The 20632-nt window shown below is 41.7% G+C and overlaps 1 protein-coding gene across 1 annotated transcript; it reads left to right on the forward strand.

Annotated features, from left to right (window-relative positions):
- Positions 1–1650: 1650 nt before the first annotated feature.
- LOC125110245 (protein SET-like) lies at positions 1651–3049 on the forward strand. Its single transcript, XM_047747316.1, has one exon. It carries the CDS (start codon positions 1675–1677, stop codon positions 2542–2544), a length of 870 nt encoding a protein of 289 aa, XP_047603272.1. The 5' UTR covers positions 1651–1674; the 3' UTR covers positions 2545–3049.
- The last annotated feature ends 17583 nt before the right edge of the window (positions 3050–20632 follow it).

Genomic DNA, 20632 nt, shown 5'->3' on the forward strand with positions numbered 1-20632 from the left:
TTATAATGTCTGCCATTTTAGAGTTTAGGAAAAGATTAAGAATAACATGTATGTGATGCCTAATAAGGCAACTGACACCTAGTAGGGCTTTGTATTTTTACTTAAAATTTCAATTATGGGGTATTTGCTTTCTGTGAAAACCCCAGTGCCTGTTTGCACATAGAGACAGTCCATGATTGGGTTCTATTAGGTTTCTTCCAATATCTACCTTGTGACCTTGGGTCCGCAGTGTCCCCTCCTTGGGCTCTGAAATGCCACTCTTTGAGGAAGCCAAGTGTGCCTTTTTAGTGTGTGCACTAATTGAGATCCCCTCGGACTTGTGGCCTTGTGTGGGCTCAATCACTTGCATGGTAGTCTAAGTATCTAGCCTAACTCATGGAGGCCTTCGGTCCTCACGTGACTAACTGCCTCAGGCCAGCCCGTTCTGCAGAAACCCGTTGCAGTGCGGAGCAATTACAATGAACTTTGAAAAACAACAGTCCCCACCTTTGGGTTGAGTTTAAAGATTTGCGAAGTAATACCACAATAAAATGTCTCATTTATAATTCCCCATGGCCTTGAGAGGTGTATATGATAATTTTGAGCCCAAATTATACCCAAGGAAACCGAGGCCTAGAGGCAGTTCTTCTGAGAGTGGCTGGATAGAGGATTTTTTTTTAAAAGATTTTATTTATTTATTTGACAGAGAGATCACAAGTAGGCAGAGAGGCAGGCAGAGAGTGGGGGGAAGCAGGCTCCCTGCCAAGCAGAGAGCCCGATGCGGGACTCGATCCCAGGACCCTGAGATCATGACCCGAGCTGAAGGCAGAGGCTTAACCCACTGAGCCACCCAGGTGCCCCTGGGTAGAGGATTAAAACCAGATTTCCCGTCCCCATGGGCTGCCCCCCTACAGTATGCTGGGTGTTCTATCATCCAGAGACTCAGAGCCTCCTGACATTCCCCTGTCGGCCTCATTAAACCCCTGCCTGCCCAGCTTATATTGGATAATGTCACCAGGCCACATCCCTTCAAATTGGTGTCATTTTTTTCTGGCTCTCATCCAATTATAGTTAGTAATGGCTTTTCAACAGAAGGCCTTAATGCCTTTTGGCAGAGTATGAATGCATAATAACGATGACAATGGTGAGAATAATAGCACCTAATATTTATTCAGAGCTTGCAAAGGCACTGGGGTAAGTGCTTAACAGAGGTGAACCAACTGAATCCTCATCTCATGAGCTTTACAACAGCACAGTGCAGAACTTGGTGTGTCTAACCCCATGTAACAAATGAAGAAACTGACATACACAGACAGGGGACTTGTCCAGCATCACACAGCAGGTGTGTGGAAGAGTTTGGCTAAAGAACTCAGCTCTTTTTGATTCCAGAGCCCTGTATGATTGCCAAATTATATGCTGCCCTTTCAATAATGGCCTAGACTTTCAAAGCACAAACCCATTCACTTTTCTGTGTGTGCTAGGTGCCCAGTATTCTATTAGATGTTGGGCAGATGTCACCCCTGCCTGGAGAAGCTATGAATCTGTGGGGAAAACAGACGGACAACCAGGTTCAATCCAACTCAGCAAATGAGACATTATAGTGATGGATCACAGAGCATGCAAGAATGCAGAGAAGGGAGCAATCAGAGCTTCCAGACGTGCCTCTCTCCCGGTTTCCTGGAGTTTCCTTGCAGCATGGCCCCCAAACGCCAGTCTTCGCTCCCGCCTCAAACGAAGAAACCGAGACTGCCTCCTGCCCCCAAGCCAGGGCAGACGTCAACATCTCAGCACTTGCATAAGGGAGAAAAAGAACAGCAAGAAGCAATTGAACATATTGATGAAGTACAAAATGAAATAGACAGACTTAATGAACAAGCCAGTGAGGAGATTTTGAAAGTAGAACAGAAATATAACAAACTCCGCCAACCATTTTTTCAGAAGAGGTCGGAATTGATCGCCAAAATCCCCAATTTTTGGGTAACAACATTTGTCAACCATCCACAAGTGTCTGCACTGCTTGGGGAGGAGGATGAAGAGGTGCTGCATTATTTGACAAGAGTTGAAGTGACAGAATTTGAAGATATTAAATCAGGTTACAGAATAGATTTTTATTTTGATGAAAACCCTTACTTCGAAAATAAAGTTCTCTCCAAAGAATTTCATCTGAATGAGAGTGGTGATCCATCTTCAAAGTCCACTGAAATCAAATGGAAATCTGGAAAGGATTTGACGAAACGTTCAAGTCAAACACAGAATAAAGCCAGCAGGGAGAGACAGCATGAGGAACCAGAGAGCTTCTTCACCTGGTTTACTGACCATTCTGATGCAGGTGCAGATGAGTTAGGACAGGTCATCAAAGATGATATTTGGCCAAATCCATTACAGTACTACTTGGTTCCCGATATGGATGATGAAGAAGGGGAAGGAGAAGAGGATGATGATGATGAAGAAGAAGAAGAAGGATTGGAAGATATTGATGAAGAAGGAGATGAGGATGAAGGTGAAGAAGATGAAGATGATGATGAGGGGGAGGAAGGAGAGGAGGATGAAGGAGAAGATGACTAATGGAACACTGATGGATTCCAACCTTCCTTTTTTAATTTTCTTCAGTCCCTGGGAGCAAGTTGCCGTCTTTTTTTTTTTTTTTTCCTTTTTCTTTTTCTTTTCTCCTCTCGTGCTCATTTGCCCTGTTTTTTGAAGTCTCCTTTTTCTCTCCCTTTATACTATGGTTCTCAGCTTATTTTGGGGGGAAATACCTTGAGCAGAATACAGTGGGAAAAGAATCTCTACCCCTTTTTGTTCCAAATTCATTTTTGTCCCTTCCTGTCTCAACAAAAACAAAAACTTTATGGAATCAACACCACCGTGCTCTGTGGGAAAAAAGAAAAACCTTCTGCTCCCTTAGCTCTGCTGGAAGCTGGAGGGTGCTAGGCCCCTGTGTAGTAGTGCATAGAATTCTAGCTTTTTTCCTCCTTTCTCTGTATATTGGGCTCAGAGATTACACTGTGTCTCTATGTGAATATGGACAGTTAGCATTTACCAACATGTACCTGTCTACTTTCTCTTGTTTCAAAAAAAAGAAAAAAAAACTTTAAAAAATGGGGTTATAGAAGGTCAGCAAAGGGTGGGTTTGAGATGTTTGGGTGGGTTAAGTGGGCATTTTGACAACATGGCTTCTCCTTTGGCATGTTTAATTGTGATGTTTAACGGACATCCTTGCAGTTTAAGATGACACTTTTAAAATAAAACTCTCTCCTAATGATGACTTGAGCCCTGCCACTCGATGGGAGAATCAGCAGAACTTGTAGGATCTTATTTGGAATTGACATTCTCTATTGTAATTTTGTTCCTGTTTATTTTTAAATTTTCTTTTTGTTTCACTGGAAAGGAAAGATGATGCTCAGTTTTAAACGTTAAAAGTGTACAAGTTGCTTTGTTACAATAAAACTAAATGTGTACAAAAAAAAAGAATGCAGAGAAGGGAATGAGAAACTTTCTGAGAGTATCAGGGACTGTTCCAGAAACATTGGAGGAAGAGAAATTTATTTGGAGGAGAATTGAAGTATGTTTCAAGGAAGAAAAATAGTAGTTACAAAGGCATGGCAAGAGCATAGCATATCTTCCTTTTCTTTTCTTTCTTTTTTTTAAGAGAGAGAGTGAAAACATAGCATATCTTTTTAAATATCATTTTTTATATGGTTGAAACACAAAGAATAGGGAAGAGAAAAGAAGGAAGATAAAATAGAGAAAAAGAATCTGAAGGGAGACAGATTATATACCAATCTAGAAAGTTGGACTGACCACTTAAAAACAGAAAAGCACACAATGTTTTGAGTGGAGAAGTGCCAGGATGAGACCCAATTTTGGGAAAACATTCTGTTGGCTGGAAGGCAGCAAAGGGGAACAATGGGAGAGAGTCCAGTGAGCAAGTGATTATCAAAGTCCAGCAATGATGTGGGCCGGATCTAAGACTCTGGAAACTAGCATGCAAACAGAAGAAAACATTGAGACACACTGGACAGAATTTGTTGGTATGGAAGTCAGATAGGGGAGATGAAGAAGCTGAGGTGAGACACACACTCTGGCTTGGGGAGAGTAGGGAGATGGTTTTACTCTTCATCCAGATAGCCAAAACAAAAGAAGAAGCAGGCTCTAAGGGAAACACTGCATTTGGTTTTGGTTTTATGATATCTAGATGGGGAGGTCCAGAGGGCCTCAGAGAGTAAGACTTTGTTTTTATTTTTAAGTAAGCTCTGTGCCAGATATGGCACTTGAACTCATAACCCCAAGATCAAGAGTCACATGCTCTACGGACTGAGCCAGCCAGGTGCCCCTGAGAGTAAGAATTTGAAGTTCAAGGAAGAAGTCTTGTTAATAGACACAAATCAGGATGGCTGTAGATTTCACCTCAAATTTCCCAGTGGCCCTGTTGATTACCTGTTCAGGGTCCTAGCTAATCATTCTAAGGCAGTAATTCTCAGGCAGAGATGATTTTGGTGTACAGGGAACATTGGGGAAGCTACTGGCATTTAATGGGTAGAGACCGAGATGCTGCTATACAATGCACAGGACAGGTCCCTGCAGCAAAGAATTATCCAGACGAAATATTAGTATTGCTGAGGTTGCTAAGAGTATTTCTTACCCAAGTGAGGCCAATGAGATTTTTCCCTCTGAGGCATTTGAAGACTCAATGGTAGTACTTAGAGATGGAGGGCAGCTGGACCCACCATATTTTGGCACTAGCCCAGAGAGATGGTGAGTTAAGCACTTGGTAATGCTGTCTTTAAGCTTTTCCAGTTGTTTTGTTTTTCCTTTGCTTTTGTGTTTTACCCTAAGAACCTTCCAAAAAATTTTATTTTATGTTCAAGCTAAGCTTTTGTTAGGCCTAGTTTATTTATAATTGAAGAACTTGTACTCATTGGTGCTCTTGGTTGCTGAAGACAGAAATCCAGTTCTAGATAGTGCAAGTTAAACAAAAAAAACAACCTTAATGGCTTATGATTCTGGGAAATCTGGATATTTGTTGCTCTCAGGAATATATGAATCCAGGATTTCAAGTATGTCATCAGACATCTATCCCCTTTCTCCTTACCTGGGTTCTGTTTGTGTTCAGTATTGTTTTCAGAGATCTGTTTTCTGTGAACATAAGAGAGAGAAGAATGGGCTGGGCAAGCATAGACTATAGTTTCTACTCTCCTCCTTAACAACTAATATATTGTTAGTGAACATAACTGTCACATTGTTTTTATATGCATGAATATTAATTGTTGGAAGAGCTGAAACAACCCTAGGGACCTGCTCTCAGTAGCCTCAGAAGTCACACACTGCCATCAGTGCCCGGAGTCCAAATCCAGTGATTCTCAACCAGAGACTCACTCTCGTGCAACCGTGTTGGCATCTCTCTTGGTGGGGAAGGGCCAGAGAAGCCATACTGGATTCTTGCTGTGTAGCTTAAGATATTCACTCAATAGACTTTCAGAAACTCTCTATCCATGTTATAAAAACAGCCCAAGTCTCTCATTTGACTCAGAAGATTGGATTACTTTTTCACCGTTATTTGCTAGGGTTTGAAGTCATGCTGTTACTTCAGCCCTGGCCCATAAACCACTCCTCTAGGCTCTTTTTCCTGAAAGCTGGAGCAGTTGGAGACAATTCCCAGCTTTCCATGGAAATCATGTACTGAAGGCTGTAGAGCCTCTACAAGCCCGGGCCCCAGATGACTGAATGGGAAGAGCCTTCTGCCACTCTGTTTCCCTACCCAGAACTGTTATGCAACCCTGAATTAAGCCTCTCGTGTTGTGCTACTATACATTTTAGGTCCATTTGTTCCAGCGTTAGCTTACCCCCAACCAGAAGTTACTTATTTGTTAGTTTCGCTCTATCATGCTCATTCTATGTGATGGGCTTTTGTAGGATTACAAATAATGCTTCTTCCTCTCAGCACACGACAGAGAAATTCTGACCCCATGGTAGTTGTATTTTGAAACAGGTATCATGCTGTTCATCTCCCTGTTGAATTTCCTGTGTGAGTTTCACTTGTCCTGACTACAAAGACCACTAAGGAGAAATGACATCATTTCTTCAAGATCTTCAGCAAGGCTTGCTCAAACTTAAATTAGAAACAGAGAACCATGCATCAATTTTGAAGGAAGCTTTAAACTTTGTCACAATAGCTTTTTTTTTTTTTTTTTTTTTTGTCTCGGATTTTCCATGGCCCTGGGCTTTGTTTCCAAGGCTTCCTCCCTTCAGGTTGTTAGCATGCTGTTTCTATTTTTAGAGGACTCTCTGTTTCCCTCCTCCCTCAGTTGCTCAAAGAAAGACCCTAAATGAGTCTTTCATGATGAAAGGGGAGGAAGTCTCGCTTCTGTAATGCTTTGCTGAACAGTCTGCCACTCAGCTAAGAGTCTTGGAAGGGCTCGGCCTGGGAATGAGGGAGATCATTACATAACAGCAACAGCAGTGACACAAACAGCACCCCTTCCCCCACCTGTTATAGTACAGGACCACTGCCACCAGCATCACCCTGCGCTCCATAACAACAACAACAACAGGAGCAGCGTAGCTTCCTTCTTGTGGCTGCTGCTTGTGGAGCGTTTTCTGTGGGCCAGAATGTGTCTTCTACAGACATTGTATTGTTTGCTCACCACGACTTTCTCTGAGGCCAGTATTACCCACCTCCCCCATTTTACAGGTGAGAAAACCTAAGGTCAGGATGGTGAAGTAGCTTATCTTGTCTCATAGCGGTACTGAACCCTGGCTCAAAAGCTTCAGCTCAGAAATGGTCTGAATGATCTCCCTCACCACCCGTGCTTTGGGAAGGCAAAATGGGGGACTGTGTTTCCTGACATTGGGAATTTGTATTTGAGGCACCTGGGTGGCTCAGTTGGTTGAGCGACTGCCTTCGGCTCAGGTCATGATCATGGCGTCCCAGGATGGAGTCCCACATCGGGCTCCCTGCTTGGCGGGAAGACTGCTTCTCCCTTTGACACTCCCTCCTCTCATGCTCTCTCTCTTTAATAAATAAATAAATAAAAATCTTAAAAAAAAAAAGGATTTGTATTAGAAGAATACACAGAGGGAGGAGGGGAAATGTTTGGGGAGAAGGAAAACAGGATATTTTGAGTTGGCAGAGCTGGAAGTACTTGTTGAAGTAGAGGGGTGCTGTGTTGTTGCTGTGGAACTGTCCATATGAGGGATACAGTGCTTTGACATTGACTGAAGCACTGGCCCAGAAATGGGCCAGAACACTTGAACTTGAACTTGAGTTTCTCTAGTCTCTGTAGCTCCTGTGACCAGTTTGTACTTTCTGATTCTGATGTATTTTCTGAATCTTTGTGATGGGTGCATTGTATCTGTATACACTCCAAGCAACGTGTTTATTTTGCACTTTTTTCCTGTTGTTTTATTTCTTCATTTTCCCCCTCATTTTTTTTTAAAAGATTTTATTTATTTTCGAGGCACAGTGGGCACATGAAAGAGCACGTGAGAGAGTGAGTGTGTGGGGGGAGGGGCAGAAAGAGGGGAAGAGAAGCAGAATCCCTGCTGAGCAGGGAGCCCACAGAGGGGAGGGGTGGTCCATCCCAAAATAGGAGATCATGACATGAGCCAAAACAACCAGGAGTCAGCCCCTCAACTGTCAGAGCCACCCAGGCACCCCAGGAGAACTACTTTCTAATTCCGTTTTGCCTCTACTAGATGGTAAGCTTGGGCAAGAGACTTGCTCTCTCTGGGATTCAGATTTTCTCCTCTATAGAGGAAAGAGCATGGGTAAATGGTCCTGGAGGCCTCTTCCAGCTCAGAGAGTGCAGGATTCTTTGACTCAAAGTCCTGTGATAGAGTCATAGAACCAGAATGATGGTCCCCACCAGCATCTTACCAGAAGGGTGAATTATGCTCACTACCTTCTACTGAACACTTTTTCTGTGCCAAAGACTCAAATGTGAACATGTGGTATTTTATTTCATCTTCTCCACAGTACAGGAAAACAGGCACTGTTTTTATTTCTGTTTTGTAGAAAAGGAAACAGTGTGAAGTTGACTAGGATAATAACTGATAGAGCTCATGCCAGTCTGACTCATAAGCACTATATTCTGCTGCCTCCCACCTTTGCGGCGATGGCCCAGAACATCTGTGCTGTGGAATCATCTTGCATGTGGAGGCCTGTGTGGGAATACGGTGGAACCCCTTGATCTGTAGTGTGCAGTAGGACATAAGAACACAATCCAGATCCATCCATATTACCAGTTCTGTCCCACGGTGGGAATGTATAACTCCAGTAACATCACCATCATTGTCATCTCATCGTGCTATCAATCCCTTTTTGGTGACTTACTATGTACCTAGCACAATTCTCGGTGCTTTCCATTGGTCAACTTGTTCCATCTGAACAGCAACCCCATGGAATATGTCCCATTATTATTCCCATCTGCATATGAGAAAATGGAAGCACAGAAGGTGTTGGGTGTCTTGGCTGGGTTTTGTGGCCATATCTGGCCCGGTACATGGCAGAGCAAGGAGTCTGGCTTCAGAAACCATCCTTGTTCCCGTGCCACTGCTCTACCATTGCAGAGTCTCCAGTACTTAGCCACTTCGGCATTTGTACTGGCTTGGTGGCCTGTTAAGTTAGAGCTTGGACTGCATTTCTCTGTTACTGAGAAATCCCAAGAGGAATGAGAGCCATTTGAGTCAAGGTTATCTGGGTGCTAACATGGGGTTTAGAAGGGTGCGATCCCAGGTTGTCTTTGTTTCCTGGTACATTTGAGTAATTGCAAATGCTTTTTGCCTGAAAAGAGTGGGTAAAGTCCGAAAGTCCACACTTTTTAATGTTAGGATTCTTTTTTAGAATGGCACTTAAGAATGGCATTTTTCTGGGTCCTTATCATTGTCTGAAAGCTGTGTTGTTACTCTGGTGTTCCCAGAGTATCTTTCCTTCATCTGCTCCCAGTTACCCCTGAGCTGGGGCAAGCCACGTTACCCTACACCCTGAGCAATCCCACTGGTAAATGTGTTTCCAGCTGCAGAACTGGAGAGCATTCTTGAAGAGAAGACACACAGGCCAAGACTGGCCATTCCACAGACACCTGTGATGACCCTTCACTTAGGTACTGTGTCATCATTCATTTATTCCCATTCATACATTTGTTAAAAAATTGCATGCTGACTCACAACCGGATTTTTTAAGAGACACCATGGGGAATACACAAAGTGAATAAGAGGGGCTCCTGGGTGTCTCATTCAGTTAAACATCTGCCTTCGGCTCAGGTCATGATCCCAGTGTCCTGAGACGGAGCCCTCATTGGGATCCCTGCTCAGTGGGGAGCCGTTTCTCCCTCTGTTCCTCCAACCACTGGTTCTCTCAATCTCTCTCTCTCAAATAAATAAAGAAAATCTTTTTTTTTTTTTTTTTTAAAGGAGAACGAGGGAGCCTGGGTGACTCAGTGGGTTAAGCCTCTGCCTTTGGCTCAAGTCATGGTCTCAGGGTCCTGGGATTGAGGCCCACATCGGGCTCTCTGCTCAGCAGGGAGCCTGCTTCCCCATCTCTCTCTGCCTGCCTCTCTGCCTACTTGTGATTTCTCTGTCAAATAAATAAATAAATAATTCTTTAAAAAAAAAAAAAGGAGAACAAGACTTATGCAGAATCCACAAAGATCCACTGGCCAGCTTCCTAAGATGTGGAACTGAGGCATAGATAAGGGAAGAACCAATTAATCACGAATGAGATTAAGACACAATTGTATTATTCATGAAACAAATATTAAGTGGTGAAAAGTCACCATGTTCAACATTTGGTCTTCAGACAACAAGAGGAACATTTTGGCTGTGAAATAACAAAATTATTCTTCAGACTAGAAAAAGAAGAGGAATAAACATGGCATGTTTTCAAAATATATAACTTTTAATTGCAAATTAAAAGACATCTTGAGTATTTTTTTTAGAAGTTGGCTTGATTTTTTCCCTATGATTATTTAGCAAGGTTAAAAATAGGTCAGGTTGCACTGGTAGTTCATTTGAACTCAACCTCTGATCTTAGCCTTGAGGATCTCAAGGCTTATTGTCAATCAGGAATAGGTACAGTTCCTAAGAGGGATCTGAAAGCCATTTGTAATTAAGCAAGAAGAGGGAGAGAGACTGAGGTTGTTGCTTAAGGAGACATTATAAGTGTTGGAGTACAGACTTCCCTCAGCAGTGACAGATCCATTTGTCCTCTGGAAAGGAGACAGCTGAGGGCAGGCAGGGGGACAATACTTCCTTTCCAGGGATGTTCACCCACTCTGATATCTGCAGGTGGCTTTGCTGGATTATTTCAAGAGCATAAGAGGCAGCAATGATGAAACAGTTCATGGGTTCCATGACCCAGTGAGATAACAGCTGATGACAGACATTCACATTCACGTGCCTCTTCTCCCTGAGTTTCCAAGAATCTCAAACTGTATATAATAAGTGTGTACCAGGTTTCTCTTAACTTGTCTATCCCACACTATGGATGTCATCTACCACTGTTGTTGTTATGTTCTGTCGACCTACCTTCCTAATTGGTCTACTTCCTTTCTTTCTATTCACTTACTCTCTTCCAATTCCAGCCACAAAGAGACTCTTATCCCACTCCTATCTTTATTTCTGATAGTTGTGTCCTGAATCGTTTATCTTCATAGACTAGCAAAATAGAATTCTGAGTTAAGGAGGCAATTTTTGTGCGGTAGAAGTGATACTGTGGCAACTCACTTACCTATAGTCCATTTACCTGGCAAACTCATTGCTTTGAAATAACAATGAAAAGCCAAGATGAAGGAAGAAAAGATCCTTGGGGGTCAGAAAGCCCAAATACTCTATCTCCTAGGAGAATTCCTCAGACCTTGACTGACATTTAGTTAGCTCTTGTTGTGTATAGTTTTAACAAACTGATTTATTTGGGCTCTCAAATCAGCAGATTAATTATACTAGCTACTTTCGGGTAGTCCGAGTGGATGTTCTAGACTAGTGCCTGTCAACAGAACTTTCTACAATGATGGGAACGTTCTGTATCTGTGCTATTCAATATGGCAGCTGCCAGCCACATATCACTATTGAACTATGAAATATGGCTAATGTGACCGAGGAACTAAATTTTTCATTTAACTTTCATTAGTGTAAATTTGAACATAAAAAGACACATGTGGCTGAGAAGCTACCATATTAGCAGAGCAGCTTGGAACAGACTAATTGCTTACAGTGAAGTAAACCAAAACATTATAGTATAGGGTTATTTAGTATAGAGACAAAGTAGCATTTAAAGTACCAACAATCATAGGATATCATTGAATTATAGCCCTGATCATCCATTTGATTATCTACTCTTCATCTGATAAATATTTATAAGCAGTTACTATGTGCTGGCACTCTTCTCAGTGCTAGGGTTATAACCATGAACAGAATGCAGAGAAATCTTTGTCTTCATGAAGTATATTCAGAGGGGGGATGTAGCCACTCAATAAATAAGTAAAACAATTTATATAGGGTGTCAATTGATGATGAACAGTATGTGCAAATCAGGGAAAAGGGATCAGGAGAAGGAAAAGACTTGAGAGCTGCAATTGTAAATAGGAAGGCAGAGGGAGGTCTCATTGAGAAGGTGAAGGAGGTGAGGGGGTAAAGTCAAGGTCACCTGGTAAAACAGCATGCCAGCTAGGGGGAACTAGGCTCAAAAGTCCTGAGTTTCAAGGGTTTCTGGCAGGGTTGAAGAACAGCAGTTGGGTGAGTATCCATTCTAAGAGATGGAAACAGATGATGACTTACATGAGGGTATAAGCCATGAAGGTGGATGTGTATCACTAGAAAGGCCATTAGCATTTGTTCACAATTTGGATGTGACTTGTGAGAGCCAAAGAGAAGTGCAGGATGCTTCCAAGGATTTGGCCCAAACAAATGAAATGATGGAGTTATTGTTTACTGAGATGGTTGGTCATATTTATAATGAAATCTTGACCTACAAGAAGAGGTTGAATCAGACATAGCCACCATTTCTTCAGGCTGGGTCCGGGTAAGACACTGAGCATGGGCTTGAATGTGGCCTTAGAATCATTCCTAATATAGTTCTCCTGGAAGCCTCCACATGCCCAAGTTGGCAATCAAGATGAAACCATCACTGGATTCAGTTACTCATGTGATTCAGTTTGGAAGGTAGGAAAATGTATGACCCATCTCATGAAGAACCCTAACTAAGAAATGACTTAATTTTTATAAAATATAGTCAACTCTTAATATGCTTCACTTCTCTGCAATTCCTTCCTTGGGGAACTCATGCGAGGAAAAGATTGGCAGAACCATGCAGAATTATACTGGGAACCCTCTGCTTGTGACTGTAGCGTCTTTCATCATAGAGTGGAATCTCGTATGATATGGGGACACTGTAACTTGATTCATTTAAGGGCAGGACTCATGTTTCATGCATACCCACCTGTCTAGTGCTTGGATCATTGTAAGTGGTCAGTAAATTTGGTTAATTTGAAAATTTTTGAGTTAACAAAGGACCTAATTTTAAAGTGAACTCACCATATTCCTAACACCATTAAGCATTTATGAAGTACCTACTGTGAGCTGAATACAAGAGGTCTAGTAATGTCAAACATGGGAAGAACAATATGGGTAATATGCAATCATCACTAAGCCAATATTTCTCGAGAACCTACTCCGTGTCACATGCTAGGCTAGACGTGGGTACAAAGAGTTGTGTAAGATTCCATTCTGGTCCTCAAATAGCTCAGGGTTTCACAGAGATGCTCTCAATCTAATCTATTGGCTTCATGAAGCATCACAGATTCCCATAAGCATGAACCTTGGGCAGAGATCTCCGAGAATTACATCGTCTGACTTCTCTCCTGAGGCATGCAGGCTGATACCCCGCTGTCCAGGTAAATGGCTGAGGGTCAGAGAGTCTTAGGAGCTTCCCCCAGGGCACATACCTGAGCCTTGGTAGAAAGCGTTCACCCCCGGGACCATTTTACCCTTCAAGGAACGTTTGGCAATGTCTAGAGACATTTTTGGCAGTCACACTGGGAGATGCTACTGGCAGCTAATGAGTAGAGGCCAGGGATGCTATTAGACATCTGGTCACAGGTCAGCCCCCACAGCAAAGACTTGTCTAGGCCAAAATGCGGACAGAGCCACAGCTGAGAAACCCTGCTTACATGTACACTGTAGATCAACAGACTTGCGGCTCTTCTTACTCCAAGTCCGAAGGAGAGGATGAAGTAAGAAGCAAGCTTGAGAAAGGCATATATGACACAAAGCCTCCTGAAACCACGAGGGCTCCCTGTGTGTGCGCCGGATGGCGGGGGAGTGTTTGCTTACACAGGTGCTCCGATGGCTCAGCTTGGTTTTCATCTGACCAGGCTTTGGACTTCTTTTGGAATCCACCAGGGATTTTAAGTTCTGAAACAATAGGATATATCCTTAAATTGTTTATATTTTGTGTTTTTAAAATGCATGAGCACTGTGTATATTCTCATTGTAAACAATTAATATGAAGTAAAAATCACTTTTTAAAATTTTTTAACCCTCATTTCCCCCTTCCTAAGGGCATGATGATTTTGATTTGCTCTATCACACATAGGGACCCAACACTGATTGTGTTCAGGTGGCTCCTAAAAACCCTTGTCTTTAGAGATATCACATTAGTTGCTTTAAATGGGGCATATTTGGGGCACCTGGGTGGCTCAGTGGGTTAAAGCCTCTGCCTTTGGCTCAGGTCATGATCCCAGGATCCTGAGATCGAGCCCCGCATCGGGCTCTCTGCTCAGCAAGGAGCCTGCTTCCCCTCCTTCTCTCTCTGCCTGCCTCTCTGCCTACTTGTGATCTCTGTCTGTCAAATAAATAAATAAAAATCTTAAAAAAAATACATTAAATGGGACATATTTATGCTATGGATATTGGCAAAGTCTACAAATCAGAGCCAGCACCTCTCCTCCCCCACTCCACCCTGCCCCAGAAAACTTGCTGAGAAGGATACCACAGGTCATGTGTATCTATTAAGACCCTTTTCTATTTATTTACATGTAGAAATCCATTTCAGGCTGAGAGCTGGAAACATGCAGTAAGTGGTATAGAACGTGAACCCGGCAGTCAGGTAGTTTGAGTTCCAGTCTTGACTTTATCCTACCTTAAATGACTATGGGTGGGCTATCTAACTTCTTCGAGACTCTGCTTCCTTCTGTGAAGAATGTTCCTACCCCATGAACTTAGTGTGAGGTGTGAATGAGTAAACCTCGGTGAAGTGCCTGGAACAGTGTCTGCCAACGAGGTTATCTCTATTAAGGTTAGTTAATATTGTTCGTATAAATGGGGTCATATTGGGGCACCTGGGTGGCTCAGTCATTGAGTCTGCCTTTGGTTCAGGGCATGATCCCAGGATCGAGCCCCACATCGGGCTCCCTGCTTAGCAGGAAGCCTGGTTCTCCCTCTCTCACTTCTCCTGCTTATGTTCCCTCTCTTGCTGTGTGTCTCTGTCAAATAAATAAAATCTTAAAAAAAAAATAAATGGGGTCATATTGGAAGGAATGCTCTACAACTTACATTTTTGAACAAAACATGTTGGAGAGCTTAGAGACACTATATCCCTTTTTAAAAATGAAACTTCTAATTTCAAGATGTTATAGATTCACCTGCAGAAAAATTCACATGTAGAGATCTTGAGTGCCCTTCATCAGTGTCATCTGATGGTGATGTCTTGTAACACGGAAGTGCAATAAAAACTGAAATGCTGTTGTGGAGGCAGTTAAGATACAGGCATATCCATTCCCACAAGGACCCCTTATGTTGCCCTTTTGTAGCTGTACCTACTTCCTTCCTGATCCCACCTTCTCCTTAAAACCTGCAACTACTTATCTGCTCTTTATTTCTGTAACTTTATGACTTTAAAAATGTTATATAAATGGGATATTACAGTATGTAACCTTTCTGGATTGACTCATTTCTCTCAGTGGAAGTCTCTGGATGTTTTTTCAGTTGTGTGTAGTGATAGTTCCCTTTCATTGCTGAGTAATGTTCCACAGTATGGATGTATCATAGTTTAGCTTTTTCATCCATCTAAGGGAGTCCTTATTGTTCCCCAGTTTTTGGCCGCTAGGTATGTTATAAACATTCATGTGCAAGTTGGGAGTTGACTTCATCAGCTCCAATTTGGGGATATATAAGGTAAGAGGCAAACTCAGGGCAATGACCACCATGTCATTCCTTTGATTATAGATTTCTAGCTGGTCTGCCCTCTTCATTCCTTTGAGTGTTTGCTTATGTTTGTTTTATATGTAATGTCCAGGATTCTTGGTTTTATTTAAAAGGATGAATAGGGAAGTCTCAGCTCTCCTTTTAACCCCATAGTGTGAATGTATGGAATAATCATGCTGTATTTCATCCATCTTCAACATTTTCCCCAATTTTTGCTCTAAAGACCATGATCCATTGAATGGTCTTTATCTGTCTGTCTATCTATCTATCTATCTATCTATCTTTGTACCTATGAAGGTATTTTTCTATGACATTACTTAGAGTGGAATTGCTTGGTCAAAGGGTATAAACTCTTATATTTTGATAGGTATTCCAAATTACCCTGAAAAAAGGCTGTCCCAGTTTATATTAACATCCATCCTAATATGCCCTGTATAATACCTTGCGGCCATTGGAGGCCAGCTGTACACTCACCTTATGTTTAGCAAGTGCAGGTAGAGTAAAGTGAGGTAGGTTTATTGTGACCTAGATGTGGACTCAAACATGGCTCATCTTTTCCTGTATTTGAGTATAGAGTGTGCAAAAAGGTGAGCAGGTTCCTGATGAGAGGTGGGTCTGAGAGCTGTTTGCTCCATTGTACCAGTGGTGAGGGCCTTGTTGAGTTGATTACAGAGCTGTACCTGCTGATGGGAAGATCCATAATCAAGTCTGCACTACTTCCTCCCAATCTTGTGAGAGAGTGTTTGGTTAGCTGGGGAAATCAGCTTGGGTTTAGAGCTGAGGAGAAACCAAGCTACAAGTCTAAAGCTGGCATCTCATTAAAGTTCAGAGAGATGCTAGAAATTGCCTTTCTTGTGGAAAGAGGAAGGGAGTTGAATGGTAGGAAGAGTAATGGGTAGAGGGAAGTGGGACCACAAAAGCCATAGAGACCTTATCAGGTAGAGGGAGTGGATTATATAGATGCTCATGCGAAGTCATGGTGATCTACACAGAAACCTACAGAGAAGTGCCTGCAAGACAATGAGGCCAGAGTCATCCATGTAGGAAAGGGATATTAGGAAGAGGCTAAAAATCAAACTTCTAAGGAGACCCTGGGATGAACCATCAGCTTTTATGTGAAAAAATGGAAGGAGACATTTTAAGTCTGATTCTTGACAAAGGGACAGGATTCAAAGAAGGAGGGAGAACATTCCAGAAAGAGAGTACAGACCACCTGCACTAGTTTTCTCTGCTGTGTAAAAAACTCAGCAGCTTAAAACAAAACACATTTACTATCTCACAGTTTCTGCGGGTCAGGAATTTGAGCATAGCTTGGCCAGTTCTCTGCTCAGGATCACATAAGGCTGCAGTCAGGGTTTGACCGGAGCAGGGTTCCCATCAGAGGATCAACTGGGGAACAATCCGCTTCCAGGTTTTATTAAGAGGTTGGCAGAATTCACTTCCTTGGCACTGTAGGATTCGTGGCAACTTGCTTCTTTTAAGTCAACAATGGACACAGAGAGAGAGAGAGAGAGAGAGAGAGACAGAGAAAGAAGTATTCCTGAATGAATCTGCTAGCAATATGGAGTCTTACGTAACAAATCATGAGAGTAACATCTCATCCCTTTGTCATTTTCTGTTGGTTGGAAGCACACACTCAAAGGGATAGAATGATACAAAGATATGAATACCAAACATACTGGGATCGGGAGGACCACCTTGTCGTCTCTTTGTCACAGTAGCAAAGACATGGAGAGTTATTAAAACTCTCATGGGTTCAAGAGAGAGGAAGAGATTAAACTGGCTGTTGAAGAATGTTGGAGATAAGGAAGGATCTGAAGTTTAGCGCCACATTCTAGGGAGCCTTGCAGGCCAGCGTGAGAGATTTGCCCTTTGGGCATTGCAAAACTTACTCAAGCTTATTTCTTTCCATGGTCTCCTGTTGCTTTCTGAAGCCAGCATCCTTGCTAAGAATCCTATTTTTGGTTTCAATTCTTTGCTCAGATACTGATTTCCCAAGCAAGGCTTTCTTTTTAGAAGTGTTTAGAAATGAAATGACAATTGCATTTAAAGTGAAGTATCTACATTGGATTAACCTTGACCATTTTTCTATGGTTTCGTTATTTTGGGAGTTGAAACCAAACACACAAACTCATCCCGCAATGAAAAGCAAGACAATAGGTAACCTTTTCAACCTTTTCTCTAATACAACTCCTCGGTGGGACTAATTGTAGAGAAGAGAATGTACTGCTTGCTAAATGCATCATGTCTTTAACCGCTCCTGTGAGTGTCTGTTTAAGGAGCTATGTTAGAAAAGAAAAGAGGCTTGTGGAAATATTCAGGAGGGTAAAAATTTATGGAGATGGAGCTCCTTTAGACTATGTCATAAATAGTTCTTGAGGATTACATATAAGATTGAAAGATCACAGCAGTACTAAGTGAAAGTGGTCCTTGTAGGTGGAATTTATGAACCTCTAAAACAGCTATTTGCACTGTTTTAATTGTGAAAATGTTTCTGAATTTCCATAAGATGGTGGGCGTGTGCCTATTAACACCTCTTGGTTAATAAGGTGTATTTGACCAAAGCAAAATCTTTACAAAAAACTTATAATTTTTTTTGGAAATGACAAACAACCACATTGGTGATTAAATTTTTCCCCTTCTGCTTGTGATGAGGACTCTTTTGGAAATCAATGGACTTGTCTCCTGAAAAATGCTTATAGGCAGAAAATTACCTACAGTTTTATGGGGTTCATGACATATATTTGAGTATTACATATATTTAAAAAATAATAAATTCAGTCATAAATTATATAACTTATAGATGATATAAGTTATCATACCCAATGATAGACATTCTATGGATTTGAGGGTCTCTCTGGGGATATTTTGGATTATTAAATGACAAGAAGGAGGTTTTGTTACATCTTTGGGTCCTCATGTCAAACCCAGGATGCAGAGGCTAAGGAAGTACTGTCCCTTGGCTTATACTGGAGTTTTGTTTTCTAATGTGTGACAGTTCTCTGCACAGAAACTTGTTTTTCATTGTAATAGTGTGGGAGACATGTAACACTCTATTGGGGTTAATAATAAAGGTAGGATGATGATGCCATTGGCTGTTGATGTATGCATGCACACAGATGAGAGAGAAGGAGACAGACAGAGAAAGAGAGAGGGACAGAGAAAGACAGAGAGACGGAAAGATAAATGTAGAGAGAAACAGAAAGAGAGATGTGTGAACAGGAAGAGACAGAGGCACATAGTGATAAAGAGAGATAGTTGGAAGAAGGAAGAGTGAGAGAGAGACAGACACAGAGACAGAGTCAGTCAGGCAGGTTGTCGTGGAGATGGACGGATGAGCAGGAGACAGGCAGAGTGAGAAGCAGAGAAGCCCCAAGCCTGGGAGACCCAGGGGGCACCCCTACCTGCTGACCAGCACTGGGGCACCAAAGATGAGGTTTATCATCACACCTGGGCTGTGAAGGGGCTGGTGGATGATTAAACAAAGAGGCACGTCCCCGCTGGGTGAGTTACTTCCTGGGTATAAATTAGACGATCCAGAAAGGACATCAATATAGACCTTGTGCCACTATTCGTTAAACAGTTGTGTGGGACGCTGCTGCCAGCCCGCGAGAAATCAATACTTCTCAGGTTTCCAAGAGTTTTGTGCAGCTTCTGAACGAGTTTTGCTCAGTTTTTGGAAGTGTGTTTATCTCCTCCGTCCGTGAACGAGAGGATGAATATCTAAAACAAAACATGCTTTCAACTCTTCCCAGAAATTTGCGAAGGTTTTTCTGAATACCTGGTCTGTGAGTGTTCCTGAAGGCAAGAAAAAAAAAAGTCATTTAAAAAGACATTATACTAGTCTTTCATGGGGGATCAGCCAGGGTTGGCATTAATGTCAAGAAAGAGATGGAAAACTTGGTGGCAACATCTTTGATGTATGGAGAATTGCCCACTGGTTCCCCATGCAGCGGACGGCTGTAATTCATGCAGTGAATGCCCAGAGCCTTTAATGTCTTGTAACATGAAAGTACTTGGAGTTTAAAAATCTTGCTTGGAAAAATGATAGCTCACATCTTAGCGCATATGTCCCTGATAAACATATGCATTGAGCAGATATTCTAAGCTCTCCTACCTGCTGAGTTGATGAAAATTCTGAAGAATTTACTGGGAAGACTCCTTTTCATGTGTCATCAGCACATTGCATTAGGACCTCATTTGTGTCAGAGGAATGACTTATCGCCCAGTCACACTTTGACACGAACAGTTTTCCAGCCACCAAAATTGAGCATCAGTACTTCTATCTCTCCTGGGACCCACTAACTTGAGAGACTATGGGTTAAAGAGTGGAAGTAGAAAACAAAAAAATCTTGATGAATTGTCATCTACAAATAAGGATGGGAGTTTACTGGATACTCACCTTATGGTCTGTTTTTAAGGGATGAAACTTCAGCATTGGCCAGGAAAGTGCATGACATGAGAGGGTCTAGAAGACATTGTGGACCTTGGCTGGAGTAACAGCCTTGACCAAAGCCCCTGGGCTGAGGAATCATGTGTATCTTGGTGATGTTATTAAATGTGCTTAATTCAGACCACTGCCTGGCTCTGAGTAGGGGCTCAAACCGTGTATTTTTGAGTGAGTAGACAAATGAGCAAAAGCAGTAGTATGTTAAACAGAAACATGAATGCATTAAAAGAAGGACCTAGAAAATAATGCTTAGCACTATAGAAGTATTTTTTATGTTTTTAAAAATTGAAGTATGGTTGATACAAAATGCCAGTAGTGATTAGACAAGTCTATATTTACACTATGCTCCCCAGAAGTGTGGCTGCCATCTGTCACCATACAATGCTCTTACAATACCATCAACTCTACTGACTGGGATGTTTTTTATTTTATTATTTTATTTTATTTTATTTTATTTTATTTACTTTCTAGCATTAAGACTTAAAGGAATTTTCATTTGTGCTAAAGAATTTTTTCATTCTTTGGAAGGTTTCTAAATAGAGGAGTGACAATCCTATTTCAAAAGATCACTGTCAGCTTTTGGTACGGAAAAGTTAGGGAGTGGGGTGTTGTATGTATTCATATTTGAGGAATTACACGCAGATACCATGGACTCTTGAACAAGGGTATGAACTGTAGGTCCATTTAAATGTGGATTTTTTTTTTTTATAAATGCCATATGGTACTATAAATGTATTTTTTCTTCCTTATGATTCTTTTAGTAACTATTTCTCTAGAATTGTTTATTTTAAAGAGAAGGTGAAGGGAATAAGGTATTTTACAAGACCAGCAGTTCAAAACAGAAGACAGATATAACTAATTTAGTGACTAGCAAAAGCATTTGAAAAATTGCTTAACTTTTTTTTTTTTTAATACTTTCAGCCCCCATATTATTTGCTTAAATAAAACATTTTGCCTTGATGAGAACTGAGTCATTAGGGACAATTTAGGGACCCTGACTCTGTT

The sequence above is a fragment of the Lutra lutra genome, chromosome 1 (assembly GCF_902655055.1).
Source record: "Lutra lutra chromosome 1, mLutLut1.2, whole genome shotgun sequence".
Taxonomy (NCBI): domain Eukaryota; kingdom Metazoa; phylum Chordata; class Mammalia; order Carnivora; family Mustelidae; genus Lutra; species Lutra lutra.

What these genes read in the sequence shown, in the direction of transcription:
- LOC125110245 (XM_047747316.1), top strand. Translation starts at nt 1,675, where the DNA reads ATGGCCCCCAAACGCCAGTCTTCGCTCCCGCCTCAAACGAAGAAACCG.